Raw genomic sequence first — 19,868 nt, forward strand, 5'->3', positions numbered from 1 at the left:
GCATACTCACATAATATTTATATTTGGTGAAAGGTAAAAATCACTGAGTTTCTAAAGAAGGTGTTAAAGAGAAATTTGTAGCTTAAGAATGACATATTCACCAAGGTATCCTTAAATATATATTTGATTCATCTCCTTACCTTCTTTTCTATTTAGGTAACTGCTCTAACTTTAGACCTTAGTGATGGCCTTCTGTATTGGCTGGTTCAAGACAGTCAGTGTATCCACCTGTACACAGCTGTTCTTCGGGGTCAGAGGTAAGTAATTTTTTTTTTTTTTAACTTTAAAGGGCCACACCTGCGGCAATGGAAGTTCCCAAGATAGGGGTCAAATCGGAGCTGTAGCCACAGGCGTATGCCACAGCCACAGCAACACAAGATCCGAGCCGCTTCTGTGACCTACACCACAGCTCATGGTAATGCTGGATCCCTAGCCCATTGAGTGAGGCTGGGGATCAAACCCACATTCTCATGGATACTAGTCAGATTCATTTCTGCTGCACCACAATGGGAACTCAGTAAGTACTTTTGAATGCAATTGGCTGAGAATAAAAGAACAACTTGCCCCTCAGTTATAAATGATAGTGCATGAAAATTCATTAATTTTCCCAATAAACCTTTACTAATTATCCACTATTTTGTAGGCATTGTGCTTGTGGGGAAAGTAGGTTTGTAAATAACTATTTACTGTAGAATATGATAAATACCATGATGAGGTATAAAGAAAGTCCAGTGGAGGCACTGAGAATGGTCTTCAAGGGCCCAGGAAATGGGTGGATGGGCTTTTCTGCCTCTTAACAAAGTAGGGTGTACATTATGGAGTTAGGCAGAAGTCATCCTATATGTCACAAATGAAAACTGGAAAGTGGAAAGGACCACATGAATTATATTCTTGATTTGTGTCCTCAACCTAAGCCCTCTGTCCTCCTGAGAGGTGGTAAACTGGTTGATAGTGTTGTTAAAATATTTCTGTCTTCTTATGTTATCACTTAGAAAGAGATGTTAAAGTCTCAAACTATGAGTATAGATTTGCCTACATTCTCTTTAATTGATGTGTCTGTGTGCTTTGTATTTAGTATTGTTATCTATATAACTATATTTCCTTTTATCACCATAAAATATCTTCATTCATCTGTGGTAATACTCTTCATCTTAAAGACTACTTTGTCTGATAGGATAACCACAGCAGCTTTCTTGTGCTTAGTGTTTTCATGGTACATTTCTTCCTACCTCTTTACTCTCAATCAATTTTTGTCTTTACATTTCAAGTGTGTTTCTTGTAAACAGCATATAGGGTTTTACTTTTTCATGTAGTCTGACAATTTCTGCCTTTTAATTGGGGTTTTTGATTCATTTACATTTAATATAATTATTGATAAGTTTGGATTTAAGTCCACTATCTTGATGTTCGACTTTCACTTGTCTGATCAGCTCTTTGTTCCTCTGTTCTACTTCTCTGTCTTTCTGAGGATGAATAAAATACTTTTAAATATTCTATTTCACCTCCTCCTATGTTCATTTATACTTTTCTTAAGGTTACTTTAGAGAGTAAAATATGCATTTTTTACATTAAACATTTTCAACTTACCACAATCAACATGCAAAATATTTTTACTTCATAAATGATTTAAAAAGTTTATGACAATATATTTCTAATTATTACCCCCCAGTATTTGTGTTCTTGTCATATATTTTACTTTTACCTACACTGCAAAACCCATATTCATTATTATTTTTAAACCACCAATGGTTTTTAAGTTCAAGGAAACAATTATATATCTCAAATTAAAATATAGGACATAAAAATAATTAGAGAACAGTAGTTAGAGGGATAGTTTAGAAGTCATTTTATTTCACAGATGAGGAAACTGAGACTAGAGTTGTGCAGAAATCTGCCAATTGTCACATGAAAAATTAGAGAGATGGCTGGGGAAAGGGTTAGAATAAAACAAAAGGTCATGTCCTAGGATAGAGATTTTTAATATTGGATTCTTGGGATTCATGGAGAGCTTCAGGTTGTGTATGAGTGCTTGAAAACTGAGCATCTATACTTCTCACCTAATTTGTAAAATAATCTAATCTTATAAAGACCAAGAATTTCTGGTTTACAAAGACAATATCAAGATTATTTTTACATTAAAGTACTTTTTTTTGGCTTATGGAAAACCTTTTAGTCACAGAGACTATGGAAAAGGAGTATACATACACACATATGTATGTGTATGACATATAATTATTTATGTCAATGTATAATGCAAATAAGCTTATACACACCAAATCTGATTAATCGTTTGTTTCATATCAGCTATGGCATACAACTCTGACTAGTTTCCCAACTGCGAACCATAGAAAACTGGTTTTTCCTTTCTCTGGAAATGTAAGATATTGGCAATCTGTCAAAAGAATCTGTCTGTGAGATATAGACAGTGTTCAAAGTAAGAGTTTCCTGAAGGGTCAGGGTTCACTCTCCATGTCTATACATCCCAGAGGATAGGCTAGGTGGTGCTGTTTGAAGGCCCAGCTCAAGTATTGAGAGGGTTAATATTATTGGATTTAGCAGTTAGAGGAAGGAAGTTTCTCTTTAAAAAATGCATTTCCTCTTCTCAAGGTTAATAATTTTCCTTGTATGCATGCCCAGTGGAGTGCAGCAGGACTAGACAAAGTTACATGAAGGACAGGCAATTTCACCTTCCACAGAAGTCTTTCTATCACACCAGGAAAAAAATCAAAACAAAACTGTACATAAAGAAAGGGATTCCAGAGCCATCTTACAAGCAGAAATGTTTTTCCTAATATATGACAAAAATTTCTGGAGTTCCCCATTGTGGCTCAGTGGTAACAAACCCGACTAGTATCCCTGGCCTTGCTCAGTGGGTTAAGAATCTGGCATTGCCATGGCTGTGGTATAGGCCAGAAGCTGTAGCTTGGATTTGACCCCTAGCTTGGGAACTTCCATATACTTCAGATGTGGCCCTAAAAAAGCCAAAAAATAAAAAAAAATTCTACTTCATTTTTAAGTTCCTTACCTTTAGTCTAGAATCAGCACTGCCCAATACAAATAATGTGAGCCACATATATAAGTGTAAATTTCCTAGTTTCCTCATAAAAAAGTAAAAAAGATGTAGGTAAATAATTAATGAGTTATTTGCATTCTTTTTTCATATTAATTCTTGGATAGCCTGGCTGTATTTTACACATACAGCACAGCTCAACTTGAACACTAAGTTTTCATAGGGAATATTTGATCTGTGGATGGATTAGATAAAATTTACAGTTGAAAAAGTTGACTTAAATACCCAAGTTTTTCCAAAATACTTAAAATTTTCTAGTAAATCATACATATGATTCATAATATATAAATCAAATGTTAGCTTAAAATTTTAACTTAATTAAGATTAAATAATATTATGAATTCAGTTCCTCAATTGTAGTAGCCGCATGTCAAATGCTGGGCAGTCATCTCTAGCTAGCGGCTACCTTATTGGACAGCAGTTCTAGCATATAGCAGTGATGAGTTTAGCTGTCTGATGTCATTCAGCCTTGTGAACTTGACAACTGGAAGAGCTGCCTTTCAAACTGCTCTTCTCTCTCCTACGTACAGCCATTCCCTTTGGTTTATTAAAGAATGAATCTGTTATCAGTAAAACAACCTATCTGTTTTGGAGGTTGAAACAGGTGCATCTGACATAAAATTCAGGCATATCTAGTCATGTCAGGACTCTGTGTACTGCACCAAAGGAGTCTAGACCCTTGCTGTCCCCTCTGCCTAAAATGGTCCCCACACCCAGTTCTCTTGGTGACTTTGTGTTCAGACTGCATGGCTTAGCTTAAACATTGCTCTCCAAGAGAGGCTTTCTTTACCCAGATCCCTTAAGGTCTCCTTGCTAAGGAGCCCACTCTACCTTTCCTTTTACAGGGCCATTCAGTGGTATAGTTATTTGCTCACTACCTGCCTTTTCTGCTAGGCTGTATATTCTGTGAGGGCAGGGATTGTATTTGTCTTATTTACCACTGTTTTCCTGGTCGCTAACACAGAACCACACCCCTAGCACTTGCTAAACAAATGAACAAATGAGTGAACCTCAGGAGAGTAACCTCAGGGGACATATCTCGTGCTTCATGGGAGGGTTTACCTTTTAATGATTTTGTTGGTGTTGTTGAGCTTTGATTTAAATCCAGCTTTACCTACTGCTGAGGACTGAAGGGTTTGAGGTACTGACCTCCCGAAAGTAAGGAGGTCATGCTGATGTTGTGCTAAACCAGATGTCAAGAGTTTTTGGATCAGCCCAGGAGATATTTATAGGAGAGGAGTCTTCAGCTGGAAATGAGGGGGGCAGTCCAAGCCAGTGGCAACTACAGGATTTTCAGTCTCACCCTCCAGGGGAATCCTCTGCCCTGAGCATTGTTTTGGGAATGCTGAAGCAACCACCCTGTGTGCAAGGCTAACATGAACACAGTCAAAGGATCCAGGCTGCAGCAGCTCTGTGGGTGGTCCAGAAGGGCCAACCTTCTCAGGCCCCATGTATCCTGCTTGGGGAGCTTCCTTCCATGTGGAATTTGGTTTCATGTACCCTCACCAAGCTTACTGGAAAGTTCTAATGAGAAGTGGAAACAACAGAGGGTAAAATTAGACAAGTAGGTGAAAGTCCAAAAGGCAAACCCGATTGCTGTATTCTCAACTGAGTAGGTATGAATGAAGAGTATTTTACAAGAAAAAAAGACTATAGGAATAGTACTAGCGAAAATACCTTTTCTTTATAAGGTTTACAACTCCCAGCTATGGTCCTCTGAGGTAGTATAAGTCTTCTCAGCGAGGTATTATGAAACTCTCAAAACAAGACTTTTATTTATTTTGATTTTGAGTGGCATACTTTATACTTTTCTAAAGAGGGGACTGTCAATGCTTTAAAAAGATTATTTTTAAAAGTCAAATTACCTCTCCAAAAGGCTCAGAATGATTGAGATAGTTTTTACTGATTACTGGGCAACTGGAGTAATTTTAGAAACAACCAGTCAGATTTTAAATCATTATAAAATTCCTTGTCATGGAGAAAGACCTTCAAAAGAAATTTAAACAATAGTAGACTTTTATTTGAATTCCCTGGTTGAAAAGGAGCATTTTGACTAAGCTTTGGAAGTTAGTAAGTGTCATTGACACATAGACGGTTGTGAACAGTCTAAAGTGAAGGACTAAACAGCCTAGAATAATGAATGGGGAGGAAATAAGATGACTAACCATGAACAGGAGGGATGCATGACACGGTGAGGAGAAACCAATCATTAGCTTATGCCTTTGATGGAAGATATTACCAAAAATCACAAGCACTTATCTGTGTTACACTCTTGATACGTGCAATACCACATTCATAAGAAAAGCCCTAGCAAATTTGCTTTAGGTGTACTTTATGAAAAATGTAAAAAAATCAACTTAATATGGAATTGAGAATAATGACAATTACTGTTACAAAATACTTTCCCTTTATTTTCAAGGACACACACTCATAAACACACATTCTCTCCATACTCGAATGTCCCAAGCCTTTCCCCCACTCCAGATACACATTAATTGGCGTCATGTTTTAGCAGTGCTGGGGACACCACCATCACAGAATTTGCAGCCTGGAGCACTTCCGACATTTCCCAGAATGCACTGATGTACTACAGTGGTCGGCTCTTCTGGATCAATGGCTTTAGGATTATCACAGCTCAGGAAATAGGTCAGAGAACTAGCGTCTCTGTCTTGGAACCAGCCAGATTTAATCAGTTCACAATTATTCAGACATCCCTCAAGCCTCTGCCAGGTACAATATTTTATTCCTGCTTGTCCTCTCTTCTCCATGCTTTCTGTTAAATAAATGTTTATCTTGGGATTTTTCCCTTAAGAATGATGTTTTAAGAGGAAAAAGGCTTTAGGAGTTTCTGTTGATCTGCTTGCAAGTCATTTAACTCAACCCAAATTTACATCCTAGAGCAGTTAGAAAAAGATTCTTTTTAGGGTATATTGAAAGAAAGGAAAATTTCATTTTGGTTCTAATTATTAATAATTTCTATTAATTTTCCATGTGTCTATGATGATTGATGATCATAAATTCTTTCTCTCTCATCCCATAGGGAACTTTTCCTTTACTCCTAAAGTTATCCCAGATGCCATTCCAGAGTCTTCATTTATGATTGAAGGAAATGCTTCGAGTTTTCAAATCCTCTGGAGTGCTCCCCCAGCAGTGGATTGGGGTGTAATTTTCTATAGTGTGGAATTTAGTGCACATTCTAAGGTATGGCATTGGTTTTGGTAACTTCCATTTTTCAGACTGTACCATTTGCATCAGTGCTACCCATGCTGCTTTGTGCTTTCTTTACTTAGCCAAGCCCATCTCCTTCCTTGTTCCTGTAGCATTTAGTTATCAAGATTATTCCTGAGGATTCTTGCTTTGGGGTTAGTGTTAAGATTGGTGTGTTAGATATACCGGTCTATGTGGAACACCTTGGAACTTGTCAACATTGGCATTTCTAAAACTACAAGTTTTAACTTTACATGTGAACCAAAGTTTGAAGACTTTATTTAATTAGGAATAAAATGTTTTATGATTCTCTGCCTAAGAAAATAATATTTTGTGCTTATATTTTAGTTCCTGACTAGTGAACAACAGCCTTTTCCTGTATTTACTGTGGAAGGGCTGGAGCCCTACGTCTTATTTAATCTTTCTGTCACTCCTTATACATACTGGGGAAAGGGCCCCAAAACATCTCTATCACTCCGAGCACCTGAAACAGGTACAGAGGTTAAAATTTCTCCTTAAAAAAGAGGCAGAATCTCTCTTTCCATGATCTAGAGTGGATAATTAACACTTTTAGAAGATAACTTTCAGTTCTGTAGATGTGTTTAGATTCAGTATTCTTTCAATGACTCTTTGGAGATTAGAATAGCACCATTAAAATAAATCTGCATAATTTATTCCAAAAGAACATTTCAAAGATTTCTTAAAAATAAACAATGATATATATATATTGATATATATTTATAATGCCAAAACATGTTTCAGGTAATTTATGAAATGCTTCATAAGGACAAAGGGGATTTAAAAGCATTAAAATTTCCTGGGTGGCAGGCTTACCAGGAAGTGTTCTCACAGATGGTAACTCAGAATCTTCTGTAGGTGAATAACTGGTATTTAAATTTTTTAAAAATTCTTTTCTTTGGAATATATTTTTAAAGAGGAAAGTAACCACATCTTTACATGTGTACATTACTTTAAAGTGTACATTTATATGTCTCACTCCCTTATTAAACATTAATTACAGCCCTCTCATGTGTCAGAGACATCATTGTGTCATTTCATTTTACCCTCACACAACCCTGAGGCAGGTAGAACAGGTGTTATTATCTTGATTATGCTAAGAGAAAATGGAAGCTCAGAAGTATTTAGGTGTAAAATATCTAGTAAGTGGCAGGACTGGGGCTTAATCTGGACTTTTCACTCTAGTTTCATCCAATCTCCATTCAAGCATTGCAAACGTTGACAAATGATCCTATCATGTTGATTTAATTTATGTGGGACCTGGCAGGCAGTAAGAGCTCAATAAACATGGACATCCATTCATCATTGCATGTCTTTTTACTGTTAAGATTTTATCCACAATATTTATCTGTGAGTCTCATAACAAGAACATAGTGGAGCCTCTGCAGGTTCTGGAGCACTTAGCATTTGGATCCAGGTATGCTCTCTCTGAGACTGTCTTGGGATGTCAGCTTTGGTTGGATTCTTCTGTGGAAATGGACTTGACTGCATCCATCAGGGGATGCATTGGGGCTTAGGGGTCCTCAGCACTCTGCTGGATGTTGGGGGCAGTAAGAAAGAATGACAAGATTTGGCTCTTGCCTTCCGGAAATTAACAACGTAGTTGGAAATTTTACAAATTGACAAACATTTATTAAACACTTACTGTGTGCCAGTCCTATAACTAGATTTGGGGGAATTTAATCAGGAATAAGAAAAGGTGCTTTCTCTCTTTCTATGATGAAGCTCATAAAACAGTAGAAAGATAGACACGTACGCTGCTAATGATAATAGAAATAAGACTGTGACAACTGAGGAGCAGTGGCACAGAGTGAATAAACAAGCTATGAAATCTTCACCTCTCTCAAGCTGCCTCTCAGTATTTTTAGGAGAGGGCCATGCACATAGACTGGTATGGCAGGGGAAGGCCTTTGGAGAGTGGAAACTTTAGCTGGGCTCTAAAGGATGAAGCAAGAAGAGGTATCCCATGTAAGTATAATGTAAAAAGGCCCAGGGACCGGATAATGACGTGAGTCTTGAATATTAAGGAGGAGTATGATTGTAGTGATGGAGTGGGATGGGGTCTTGTGGAGAAATCCTAAGAAAGAAGAGGGATGTCTTGGATGGAATGACTTGGAAAACAGGAATTTCTCTTGATTAAGAGAGAGAGAAATTAATTAAAGGAGTGAGAGAGGCTAAATTGCTTGGTTTTTAGTGCCTTTTTGTTGAACTGCTGGGGAGATCTATAAAGGACATTTTCATTCATTTCCCTGTTTGATGTGTCCTATAATCTCCATATTTGGATAATAGGTTTTAAGTTTTGCCTTTTATAAAAGTATTCCCTTCTAACATTTAAAAAAATATTCTACATGTCTTAAATGTACTCGAATAATTATGACGATAAAATTAAAAACTTTTCTGCCTTCTCTACCTATTTCCTCCTTATGTTTAAATATGGAAAGTAAATAAAGCTACTCTTCGAATAGCTAACAGAGTTCACGTTCATTACTATCCTTTATTTTTTTCTTGAATGTGTCATTTAACACCATGTAAGTCATGAGTAGCAATTGATAGTATCCATTCCTCATTGAGGGGGGTGAATGGCGAGAGAAATTTATATGTTAAGGCTTGGGTCTGTACTGGCTCCTAGAGTTGTCCCTTTGTCCTAAAGACAATGATTGCTGAGGAAGATTTTAAAATGTATTTTGATATTATTTTATTTATTTATTTTAAAAAATGCTAATGGCTGTACCCAAGGCATGGAAGTTCCCTGGCCTGGGGTTGAATCTGAGCTACAGCCGCGGCAACACAGGATCCATTAACTCACTGCACTGGGCCGGGGATTGAACCTGTACCTTTGCAGCAACCTGAGCCACTGCGGTTAGATCCTGAATCCACTGGGCCAGAGCAGGAACTCCTAAATATTGCACTGTATAAGGAGAACCAGCCAGCTTCCATGTGTACAGACCACAGACACGAAAGAGGTGCCCAAGTAGCAGTAAGGAGGACTTGGGTTGGAGAAGAGGAAGACCTGCAGAAATATCAGGATAGGTTCCTGAAGAAATCTATGGAACGTTCTTTCCCGAAGCTCTTTAAGAACAGGCTAGATATACTTTAACCATCTGCACTGAGAGATCTTTATTACTATGTTGCGCCACACCTTCCTCGTGAGTGGCAAAAGTCAACACTATATTCTCTTCTGCCCTGTGCCTCTGCCTTTCAGTTCCATCAGCACCGGAGGATCCCAGAATCTTTGTATTACCGAGTGAAAAATACCACAACAAGAATGAAGTTGTGGTGGAATTCAGGTGGAGTAAGCCTAAGCATGAAAATGGTGTGTTAACAAGATCTGAAATTTTCTATCAAATATCCAACCAAAGTGACACAAACTCCACATTAGAAGACTGGATTGCTGTCAATGTCACTCCCTCAGTGATGTCTTTTCAACTTGAGGGCATGAGTCCTGGGTACATTGTTGCCTTCCAGGTATGAGAGTGAAAACGGGGGTGGGGGAGTAGTCTTAATAGTGTAAACAGAAGGTTGATTAAAAGACTAGGTTAAGAATTATGCTGCTCTGTCAATACTTTGAGGTTTGCTGTGATCACAGAGGTCAAGTGGGCAGCAAAGGTACAGAAAGGAGAGGGGACAGCCAGGGTAAAGGACATCCTGACAATTTTCTGGCTTCCAGATGCAGAACAAATTATTTTTTTGGCTCCATCACTGTAGGCCATGCACCACGGTAGGTGCTTTTATATTCATTATTTCATTTGATCCTCATATTGTCTGTGAAGAAAAAGCCTGTTCTTGGGTGGCCAGGGAGTTACCAAAGCTGCATGGCTGTGAAATGGTGCGCTATGGTCCAGCTTTTAGAGCCCTTGCCACCTATCACATCCTCTGCTGTGAGGCCTCTGGATGCCTGCACTTGGAGCTGCCAAAGGAAATAAAAGCTGAGGGTCTGGGCAGTCGACAATTCTCATTTATTCCCTGGCTGCTGAGAGAGGAGGAAGTCAGAGAGAGTCAGAGTCAAAAGGAAAAAGCTACTGCCACCGACTTTGGCATTTTAAATTTAATGTGACATAGCTTTCCCTTCATGATAGATGGCTTGATGATTTCATATCTTCACTAAATACCAGGTTGGTGTTAGAGTTGGTGTTTAGAGCTATTTTTCATTTCTTTGTCGGAGGAACATAATGTTTCTGGGAGTGTTTTAGAGATTTGTAGTTTCCCAAGGATCTGTTTTCTTTTTTGTAAAATTCTACTTCAATGATAATTTTGATAATACATTAGGTCAAAAAGTTGTACATCAAAGTTAAAGATAGTATGCATTCCTATTTGTTAAGAATTATGAGTTTTCCAGTTAAATGGGTGTTCTGGTTAAGTGTATTTGCCTTTATGTTTATATAGGCTCAAATCTCCATCACCACAGAACTTTGCAAAGTGGTATGTGTGGTTAGGCATGAGTTTTTAACACGGTTCAGTGCAAAAAGTGAAGACTGCTTGATTATACACACACACACACACACACACACACACCCATACACACAATAATATGTAGAATATAGTAAAGTAGGTTTAATACTAGACGTATAATAAAAATAAGCCAATGTTTTGTTGATTGAGAGGGCACTTGAAGATCTATCTTTCAAGGCCATTATTATGGGTGGGGGTTTTCTTCTACGCTGTTGTACATAGGCAAGGTTTGGAAGTGGAAATAATTGTTACACCATAAAAGACATCTAATAAAAATTGTTTGTTGTTTTTTTTTTTTTGTCTTTTGTTGTTGCTATTTCTTGGGCCGCTCCCGTGGCATATGGAGGTTCCCAGGCTAGGGGTTGTATTGGAGCTGTAGCCACCGGCCTACGCCAGAGCCACAGCAACGCGGGATCCGAGCCGCGTCTGCAACCTACACCACAGCTCACAGCAACACCGGATCCTTAACCTGCTGAGCTAGGCCGGGGACCGAACCCGCAACCTCATGGTTCCTAGTCGGATTCGTTAACCACTGCGCCACGACGGGAATTCCTAATAAAAATTGTTTTAAAAAAACTTTGCTGTTAGGATGCAGCATGGCACAACGAGAAGAAAAGCATACAGACCTCAGAAGACTTGGTTCTTATGCCAGTTTCTACATATGTCATTGTGGATGAGTTAGTTACCCTAATCAAAATCTGTGTCCAGTTTCTACTCTTAGTAGTTGTCAAGATCAAAAGAGATATTATATGTAAAAGTGATTTGACCATGCACAATTCATTTTCAAATATAAGGGTTAATTACTATTTTCCTTTTATAAATCATTTAAAAAAGTACAGTACATTTAGTTACTTGAGGCTTTTAGTTGTTGATTTCATGATAAGTGGAGGTTTACCATAATCCGTAGCTTTGTTTCTGTTAAATGTTAGTGTAACTTAATTTTGGAAACAGCTAAAACTCTTTTTTAGAAATTCAGATGTTTCGCAATAGGGATTTATGCCATTACTCTGTCCTTTTTTAGGCAAAAAATCTACTGACCTGAGTTTGGGACAATATTGTTCATCTTAGTGATTTATTGCTATACACTTAGATGTAGTAACTGTTTGAAATTATTCATAGTTATCTCATAATTGTGAAATGAAATATTCAATAATCAGTCTCAAGACTTAATTATTGTGACTAAGGACAATTTTGAAAGCACTTTTTTGGTATCTTTTTCTTTCTTTAGGTTCGAGTCTTCACATCCAAAGGACCTGGACCACTTTCTGACCTAGTAAAGTCCAGAACATCAGGTATTTATTATCTAAAACCCGTGCAAATAACAATTTGTGTTTTAAAAATATTTTAAAAATGTTTTAAATTTTAAAATACATAAATATTTACAAATATAGTCTCAGGGTTACCCGAGTGCTATCTCTGAGATGAAATTAAAGTCATATGAAATAAACAATTTGTATCATCGTCAAACATGCTTAAACTTAGGCTTAGAGCATCTAGGCAGCCTTGATCAAGATGGGTGTAAAAGATGAACACAAAGGAGGCTGATGGATTTCAAAATGGCCCGATTTTGAATTAAGGGATTTTGCTAGTTATTTTTCTCGTATTTGTTAACTACTTGCTTTTTGCTTTTAGAAATCAACCCATTTCCATTCCTCATAACTCTCTTTGATAACAAGATAGTCTTGTTAGATATGGATCAAAATCGAGTTGCATGGACATTTTCAGCTGAAGGAGACTTCAGGGCCGTGGGCTACACTGCTGATGATGCAACGGGGTACTGTGCTCAATCAGACGCCCTCCTCCTTCTGAACATGCGCAATGGGTCCAGCTCTGAGGTATCTTGCTGCACCATTCTTCTGAAAGGAAGTGGAGTGTTTCCACATCACCCTGTAACTAAAACGACTGGCCAGTTGTTGAGCCATTGAGATTAGAATGGTTGAAAAGGACAGATGTTGTATAATTAATTAGTTGCAAACGAACTCAGGTTAGGTTTCTGGCAAATGTGATTCAGGCTTAATTTAGCAACAGTTATTGGGTTTAAGGAACTCTGTTACCTGAGAAAGAGATAAAAAAAGAAGTCACAGTCCTTGAACAAACCCCGTCTAGTATTAATCTCACACGAGGAAGACGGTATTGCATAGTGATTAAGAAAGTGAGCTTTGAAATCTGACGACTTAGAATTTAATTCTGACGCTACCACATGCTAGATCTGTGACCATTAACAACTTATTTAACCACTATGGTTGTGTAGTTGCTCATCATAGGGTGAAAATTAATGAGATAATCCATGTAAGTCACTTAGCACAACTCTTGGAATGTGGTAGGCATTCACTGAATGCTAGCTTGTGGAGAAGACAGGCAGAAGACAGTGTAAGTGCTTTGCTGGGGGCAGGATGCAGTGGAATTGCAGAGAATGGATGCTTATTCCAGAGTTGGGGTGGGGGGGGGCGGTTGGTGGTAAAGTAGAAAGACATCTTAGGTACAAAGATGATGAACCAGGTGAAGGTGGGGAAATGCCAAGGGAGCAGCAAGTGCAAAGAAAGGGAAACAAGAAAGCCACAGCCTTTTCAGGGACCTATAAATACAAGGAGCTTGGAATGGAAGTGGGAATAAGGGCAGAGTGAAAGGCAGATGGTAGAGCTGGAGAGGTGGAGCAGGAACCTGAATATAATGGCCTTTGTTTACTGTATTAAGGAGTTTAGTGTCAGTTTTGAAGCCAACTAGAAGCCATTCAAGAAATTCAGTGGGTCATTAACACGATCAGGTTGTGTTTTAGGAAGACCTCTGTGTTAGCAGTGTGAATAATGACTTAGAAAAAGTTAAGTCTGAGACAATCAGGAGGCCATCACAGAAATCTAGACAGGAAATGTTAGGCGTGAAATGAGAGGCAGTAAGGTGAGAGAGGAAAGGACATCTCTCTCTCTCTTTAAAATTGTGGAGATATTAAAATTGGGACTAATTCACTATGGGTAAGTAACAGGAGGAAGAAGTCAAGGATGAAATTGCTCCTTGGTGAGTATTGGAAAGCCATAAAAATATAAAATGAAGGAGGAAGGAGGTTTGGTGTGTGCGGTGATGCATCCTGTTTTCTGGGGTCATTTATTTGGACATGTTCAGTGGGCAGTTTGATATTTGAGTCAGCAATTCACTGAGAGATCTTGAAGATGTGGATTTGTAGCACTGGTCTAAGGATTACAGTTGAAGTCATAGTAGTTGAAATTAAATAGGAAAAATATATAATGTGAGAAGAGGACTAGTGTTACAAAGGCACACCATCCAGAGCTATTCAGGTTTTGGAATACAAAAGAGAAGTGTAGTAAATAAGTAATACAGGTGATAGTCAAAAACAGTCCTCATGTTTGAAGAAAATGACCACTGTCTTTTTGGCTATGTTTTCTACCTGTTAAGATTTTCAGAGACACACTGGTTTTTGATATCACAGTTATAACAATTGACTGGATTTCAAGGCACCTCTACTTTGTGCTGAAAGAATCACAAAACAGAATGCAAATATTTGATATTGATCTTGAAAACAAGGTGAAATATCCCAGGAAGCTGAAAATATGTGACAGAAATTCAACAATAATCTCTTTTTTTGTATATCCTTTTTTAAGGTATGTGAAGTGTATCTGTTTCTATTGTGATGAAATAGATACAGACATTTAATGTAATATTTTTAGTTTAATATTAAAAGTCAATGATGGGACAAGAAGATGCTTAATGTTCTTGATATTAATTTATAGTAATTCTACATACAAATGATGAGTCCACAACCACCAATATATAAAATTAATCCATACCTACACATTAATGACCAGCAGGAAACCAAAGCATATTTTTGTACCAGCGAATTTAATATTCCCAGTTTATAAGGACAGGAAGGGGACCGAGACAGTGGTAGGAAATGAGTAGGACATAGACATGTCTTGCACAGCAAATGCTATTCTGGGCTCATCCATCATTAATTAACATCCTCATGAGATGAATTTTAAGGCCTCCATTAAGCAACTGAATAGCAGCTTCTCAAGCTGGAGAGACATTTTATTTGAGCCATAAGCACGGTTATACTCTATTTTGAAAATAGATTGGTAACTAGTAGTAAGAAGCAGAAACAAACTCGAGCAAAAGGGAATGGAGATGGTGTCGATGTAGAGTATGCCAGTACGTTTCATATTTAGAGCCATTAATGAGCCATTTAATAAAATGCCTAAGGTCATTACCGTCCAAAGCTTTTGTTGTAAACACATTTACTGAGAAATTGTTGCAAAATGCTACAAACTAGACTTCTCATGACCTCTTCCATCAGGTTCTCAAACACTGGGACATGTTCTCTCCAAAGGTTGCATTTGTCCCCATAAGCATTAGAAATAACTGATCATCATGAGAAATTGATATTTGTAATATGTTTTACTCGTTAAATTGGAAGGTCTTTTTTTTTCCTATAGTCGTCTATATTGGACAGAGGTTTCTGATTTTGGATCTCAGATGTTCTACTACAGTATTATCAACCAGACTTTGCATCGAGTTCTACAACCCACAGCCATAACCCGTGCGCGTGGAAGGAGCCAATGTTCTTGCAATGTGACTGAATTTGAATTAGGTGGAGCAATGACTATTGATACCTCTGACCTAAAGAAACCACGAATATATTTTGTCAAAGGGCAAGAGATCTGGGCCATGGATCTGGAAGGATGTCAGTGTTGGCAAGTGATCATCATGCCTGCTCTGCTTGGTAAGACACTTTGTGTGTGTGTGTGTGTGTGTGTGTGTGTGTGCACGCGTGCGTGCACATAGTCATTAGTAATGGCAGCACCTCCAGTCCTGTTGAAAAGGGGTTACATTCAACCTATACTCAGAAGTAAATATATATAACATGTATTATATATATGTAAATGGTATCTGCTCCAGACCATGCCAAATGTTTTTGTAGAATTCAAGTTATTTTCATGCAAATTGTATATAGGCATTTACATAATTTTCTGGATCTTTGGGGGGGTTGTTATTTTAATTAATTAATTAATTAATTAATTTTATTTTTGCTTTTTTTAGGGCTGTACCCAGGGCATATGGAAGTTCCCAGACTAGGGATCAAACTGGAGCTATAGCTTATGGCAACTCTGGATCCTTAACCCACTGAGCAAGGTGAGGGATTGAACCCGAATCCTCATGGATCCTAATTGGGTTCGTTAACTGCTGAGCCACAAAGGGCACTCCATATCGTTATTTTAAAATTAACAGCAGAGCTGCAATTTATTGAGTTCAGCTATGTAGTCTAAGCAGGCTACTAAATGCACTATCTCTTTTAACCCTCAAAACACCTCAGTGAAGTGGATACTACTATCCTCATTTGTAAAAAACTGAAACTGAGAAAGGTAAGGTGACTTGTCCAACAGGCCGCAATTAATAGAGAAGCTGGTGTTTGAAACTGGACTTCACTGAAATATCCATGATCTTACGAACAGGACTCTATTTTCACTTTGATGATCTCATTGACTCTACATTCAGCATGAGTTGCTCAATATTTGACAGGAGTACCTATTGAAATTAACATCCTTGTGGAGGAAATATCTGAAAGTCTAAAGTGATTTGGAAGTCTCCTAGTTAGGAATAATTGCAATTGAAAAAAAATTCTAAATACCCTCATGTATTCTTAAGAGTCTATTCCTCACTGTGTAGTACAGTAACAATAGTCATACATGAAGATTTAAATTTAAATTAATTAAACTTTAATTAAATAAAATTAGAAGTTAATTCCACACACACACTAGTCACTTTTTAAATGCTCAAACCCCACAAGTGGCTAAAGGTTACTGTGTTGGGTAGCACAGATATAAAATATTTCCATCATCAAAAGTGCTATTGAAAACAAATGGGACCTACTCAAACTTCAAAGTTTCTGCACAGCAAAAGAAACCCTAAACAACACAAAAAGACAACCCACAGAATGGGAGAAAATCTTTGCAAGTGAAACGACTGACAAGGGATTAATCTCCAAAATTTATAAACAACTTCTGCAGCTCCATACCAAAAAAACAAACAACCCCATCCAAAAATGGGCAGAAGATCTAAACAGACAATTCTCCAAAGAAGACATACAGATGGCCGAGAAACACATGAAAAGATGTTCAGCGTCACTCATTATTAGAGAAATGCAAATCAAAACCACAATGAGGTACCACCTTACACCAGCCAGAATGGCCATCATCCAAAAGTCTACAAACAATAAGTGCTGGAGAGGGTGTGGAGAAAAAGGAACCCTAGTACACTGTTGGTGGGATTGTAAATTGGTGCAACCACTGTGGAAAGCAGTATGGAGATTCCTCAGAAAACTAAACATAGAACTACCGTTTGATCCAGCAATCCCACTCCTGGGCATCTATCCAGAGAAAACCACGACTCACAAAGACACATGTACTCCAATGTTCATTGCAGCACTATTTACAATAACCAAGACATGGAAACAACCTAAATGTCCATCGACAGAGGAGTGGATCCAGAAGAGGTGGTACATATACACAATGGAATATTACTCAGCCATCAAAAAGGATGAAATACCAGCATTTTTAGCAACATGGATGGACCTAGAAACTATCATGCTAAGTGAAATAAGCCACACAATGAGACACCAACATCAAATGCTTTCACTGACATGTGGAATCTGAAAAAAGGACAAGTGGAACTTCTTTGCAGAACAGATGCTGACTCACAGACGTTGAAAAACTTACGGTCTCCGGAGGAGACAGTTTGGGGGGTGGGGGGATGTGCTTGGGCTGTGGGATGGAAATCCTGTGAAATCAGATTGTTATGATCATTATACAACTAAAGATGTGATAAATTCATTTGAGTAATAAAAAAAATGAAAAAAAATGCTATTGGGCATTGCTGGTCTGTAAAGTTTTGAAATTGCAAGTGTGTGTGTGTGTGTGTGTGTGTGTGTGTGTGTGTGTGTGTGTGTGTGTATGTGTTGTAATTGCATGTATGGTTTTGTTGACATGTCATCCAGAGCCTTTTAGAAACAATTCCAATATACTTTCAATGAGTTTAAGAGTAAAGATTATGTTTTGAACTTCTCTTATTAGGAGAATAATGTGTTTCTGTTAACTCTGTGACAAGAAATTTTTCCTTGATACAACTTCAGTTATGCTCCTCTGAGCCCCTTTCTCAACTAGGCTTCAAACTTGGCTGTCTGTGTCCATCCTTACTAGTGCAGTTTTAACAAGAATCTTGCCAAATCAATTTAGAGAGAATCCCTTATCCTTGGTGTCTGATCAAGTTCTTCACCCCCCACCCTTGATGTTCTTGGCTTGCCTTTAGCAAAAATCCTATTAGGTCAGTTTAGAGTCAAACACCACCAGCTTAAAGAATGTATTAGAGGAAGCACAGGGCTCAGTGCCTTGGTCAATATTTTTATCAATTATTTGGAATGAATGCATAGTAAACATATTTATCAAGTTTGCCAATAATACAGGATTCTTACTGTCACTAGTACATTCAGTTATTGACTTAACATTCAAAATTATCACAAGAATCATAAAATGGATTGAAATTTAAGAGGAGCAGATGCAACATCCTAAATCCAAGTTTAAAATTAAATCTGTAAATAATGAACAAAAGAAATCTGGCTTAATAACAGTTAACATGAAAAAGATGATGGGTTCTTCAAATGGCAGGCAGCCCAAAGACCTGAGGCCCCTTTTAGCTGCACTAAAAGAAAACCAGAAGGTCAGAGGCTTCTGTGCTGACTAGAACATACTGAAAGTACAGTGAGTCATTATAGGGCAACATTTAAGAGAGTATTAAGCAGCTAGAGTAAAACTGAGGAGGGTGACTAGGGCAAAGAAAGATATAGAAGCCATATCACCTAAGGAGTAGTTATAAATACCTGAATTTTTCCTTTAAAGAAAATGCTTAGAATAGGCTATGAACACTGTCTCTACATAGCTGAATGTTCATCATGTAGAAAGTGATTGACTTATTCTTTGTAAATTTATCAGAACTCAGACCAGTGAATGAGAGGGATGGGGAGAAAACTTTGATTTAATGTAAGAAAAAGATCTAATATTTAGAATTGTCCAAAAATTAAACATACTTCCTAATAAGGCAGTAAATTGTTTTACAAACATGTTCTCAAACAAGGCTGTTTTTCTAGAGGGGATTTCTTCCAAAGTTATGTCAGAGAAATGATCTCTAAATCAATCAATTTTCTGATTTTTGGGGACTATGGATTTCAGCTGTGGATTCATAAAAGACTGACCAGTTCTATACCTATAAGATTGTGGCCCCTTAGATAATGCTTATGTATCAGATGCTAAAGAAGAATCATTCTGACACCTGTTGAAATGGTAAGGAAGACTTCAAGACTGTTGCAATATTGCAATAGGGGAGAGAGATGTGCTAAACTCCAAATACAACAAAGACGGCTGGTGGGTTTCGGCCAACCAGCCGAGGGAGGGAGCTGGTGGACAGAAAATCACTAAGAGGAGACATCAAGGGGAAGGGGATTCCACAGGTAAACTTTAAATCCTGGCTCTGCCCGTGTGTGGCCTTGAAGGGGTTATTTAACTCCTCTAAGCCTCAGTTTCCACTTGTACAAAATGAGGCCACTAATAATATTTGCTTTGTTGGCTTGATATAGAGCTAAGATGAGAAAATATCTGTAAATCATCAGGCTAATGACATAAAATAAAAGTTTTATTTTTTCATTGTGAAATAATAGAAAGATTCAGAATTTAGTGGTTATGCTACAGGAAAAGGACTGCACGTATTACTTAGAGTAGAAAACATCAGATACGTATTTTATTCTTTATGTTCTTTATGTTTCTCATCAGCAGGACAAAATCTTGTTAGCTTAGCTGTGGATGGGGCATTTCTCTATTGGATTTCCACAGCAAAGGACAGCACACAGATTTATCAAGCAAAGAAAAGCAATGGGGCCATCCTCTCTCATGTGGAGGCCTTAAGGAGTAAGCATATCTTGGTTTACAGTTCAGTTCTACAGCCTTTTCCGGGTAAGAAGGTCACATTCTTAATCAATTTGTTCTCCCAGTTTAGAGTCAGAAAAATCTCATAATATCTCCTTCTCCAGCGCTGTCCCTCACCTATTTTGTTGTGTTCTCAGCATTGC

General features: G+C 37.8%; 1 protein-coding gene across 10 annotated transcripts in view; it reads left to right on the top strand.

Moving 5' to 3' along the window:
- ROS1 (ROS proto-oncogene 1, receptor tyrosine kinase) overlaps positions 1–19,868 on the top strand; it is a 125,908-nt gene that overhangs the window by 50,379 nt on the left and 55,661 nt on the right. For 4 of the 10 annotated variants that reach the window (XR_002343222.1, XM_021089087.1, XM_021089103.1 and 1 more), the window contains 10 exons: positions 157–257; positions 5,583–5,800; positions 6,111–6,271; positions 6,626–6,770; positions 9,498–9,760; positions 11,973–12,036; positions 12,377–12,579; positions 14,153–14,358; positions 15,190–15,476; positions 19,573–19,752. Coding sequence is in view for 9 of the 10 variants with exons in the window: in XM_021089087.1 (XP_020944746.1) it covers positions 157–257; positions 5,583–5,800; positions 6,111–6,271; positions 6,626–6,770; positions 9,498–9,760; positions 11,973–12,036; positions 12,377–12,579; positions 14,153–14,358; positions 15,190–15,476; positions 19,573–19,752 (1,828 nt within the window). In the remaining variant the exon portion in view is untranslated. The remainder of the gene's footprint in view (positions 1–156; positions 258–5,582; positions 5,801–6,110; positions 6,272–6,625; positions 6,771–9,497; positions 9,761–11,972; positions 12,037–12,376; positions 12,580–14,152; positions 14,359–15,189; positions 15,477–19,572; positions 19,753–19,868) is intronic. The other 6 variants (XM_021089094.1, XM_021089108.1, XM_021089129.1 and 3 more) reach the window with 3 other exon arrangements.

This window comes from Sus scrofa, chromosome 1, assembly GCF_000003025.6.
Source record: "Sus scrofa isolate TJ Tabasco breed Duroc chromosome 1, Sscrofa11.1, whole genome shotgun sequence".
Lineage (NCBI taxonomy): Eukaryota > Metazoa > Chordata > Mammalia > Artiodactyla > Suidae > Sus > Sus scrofa.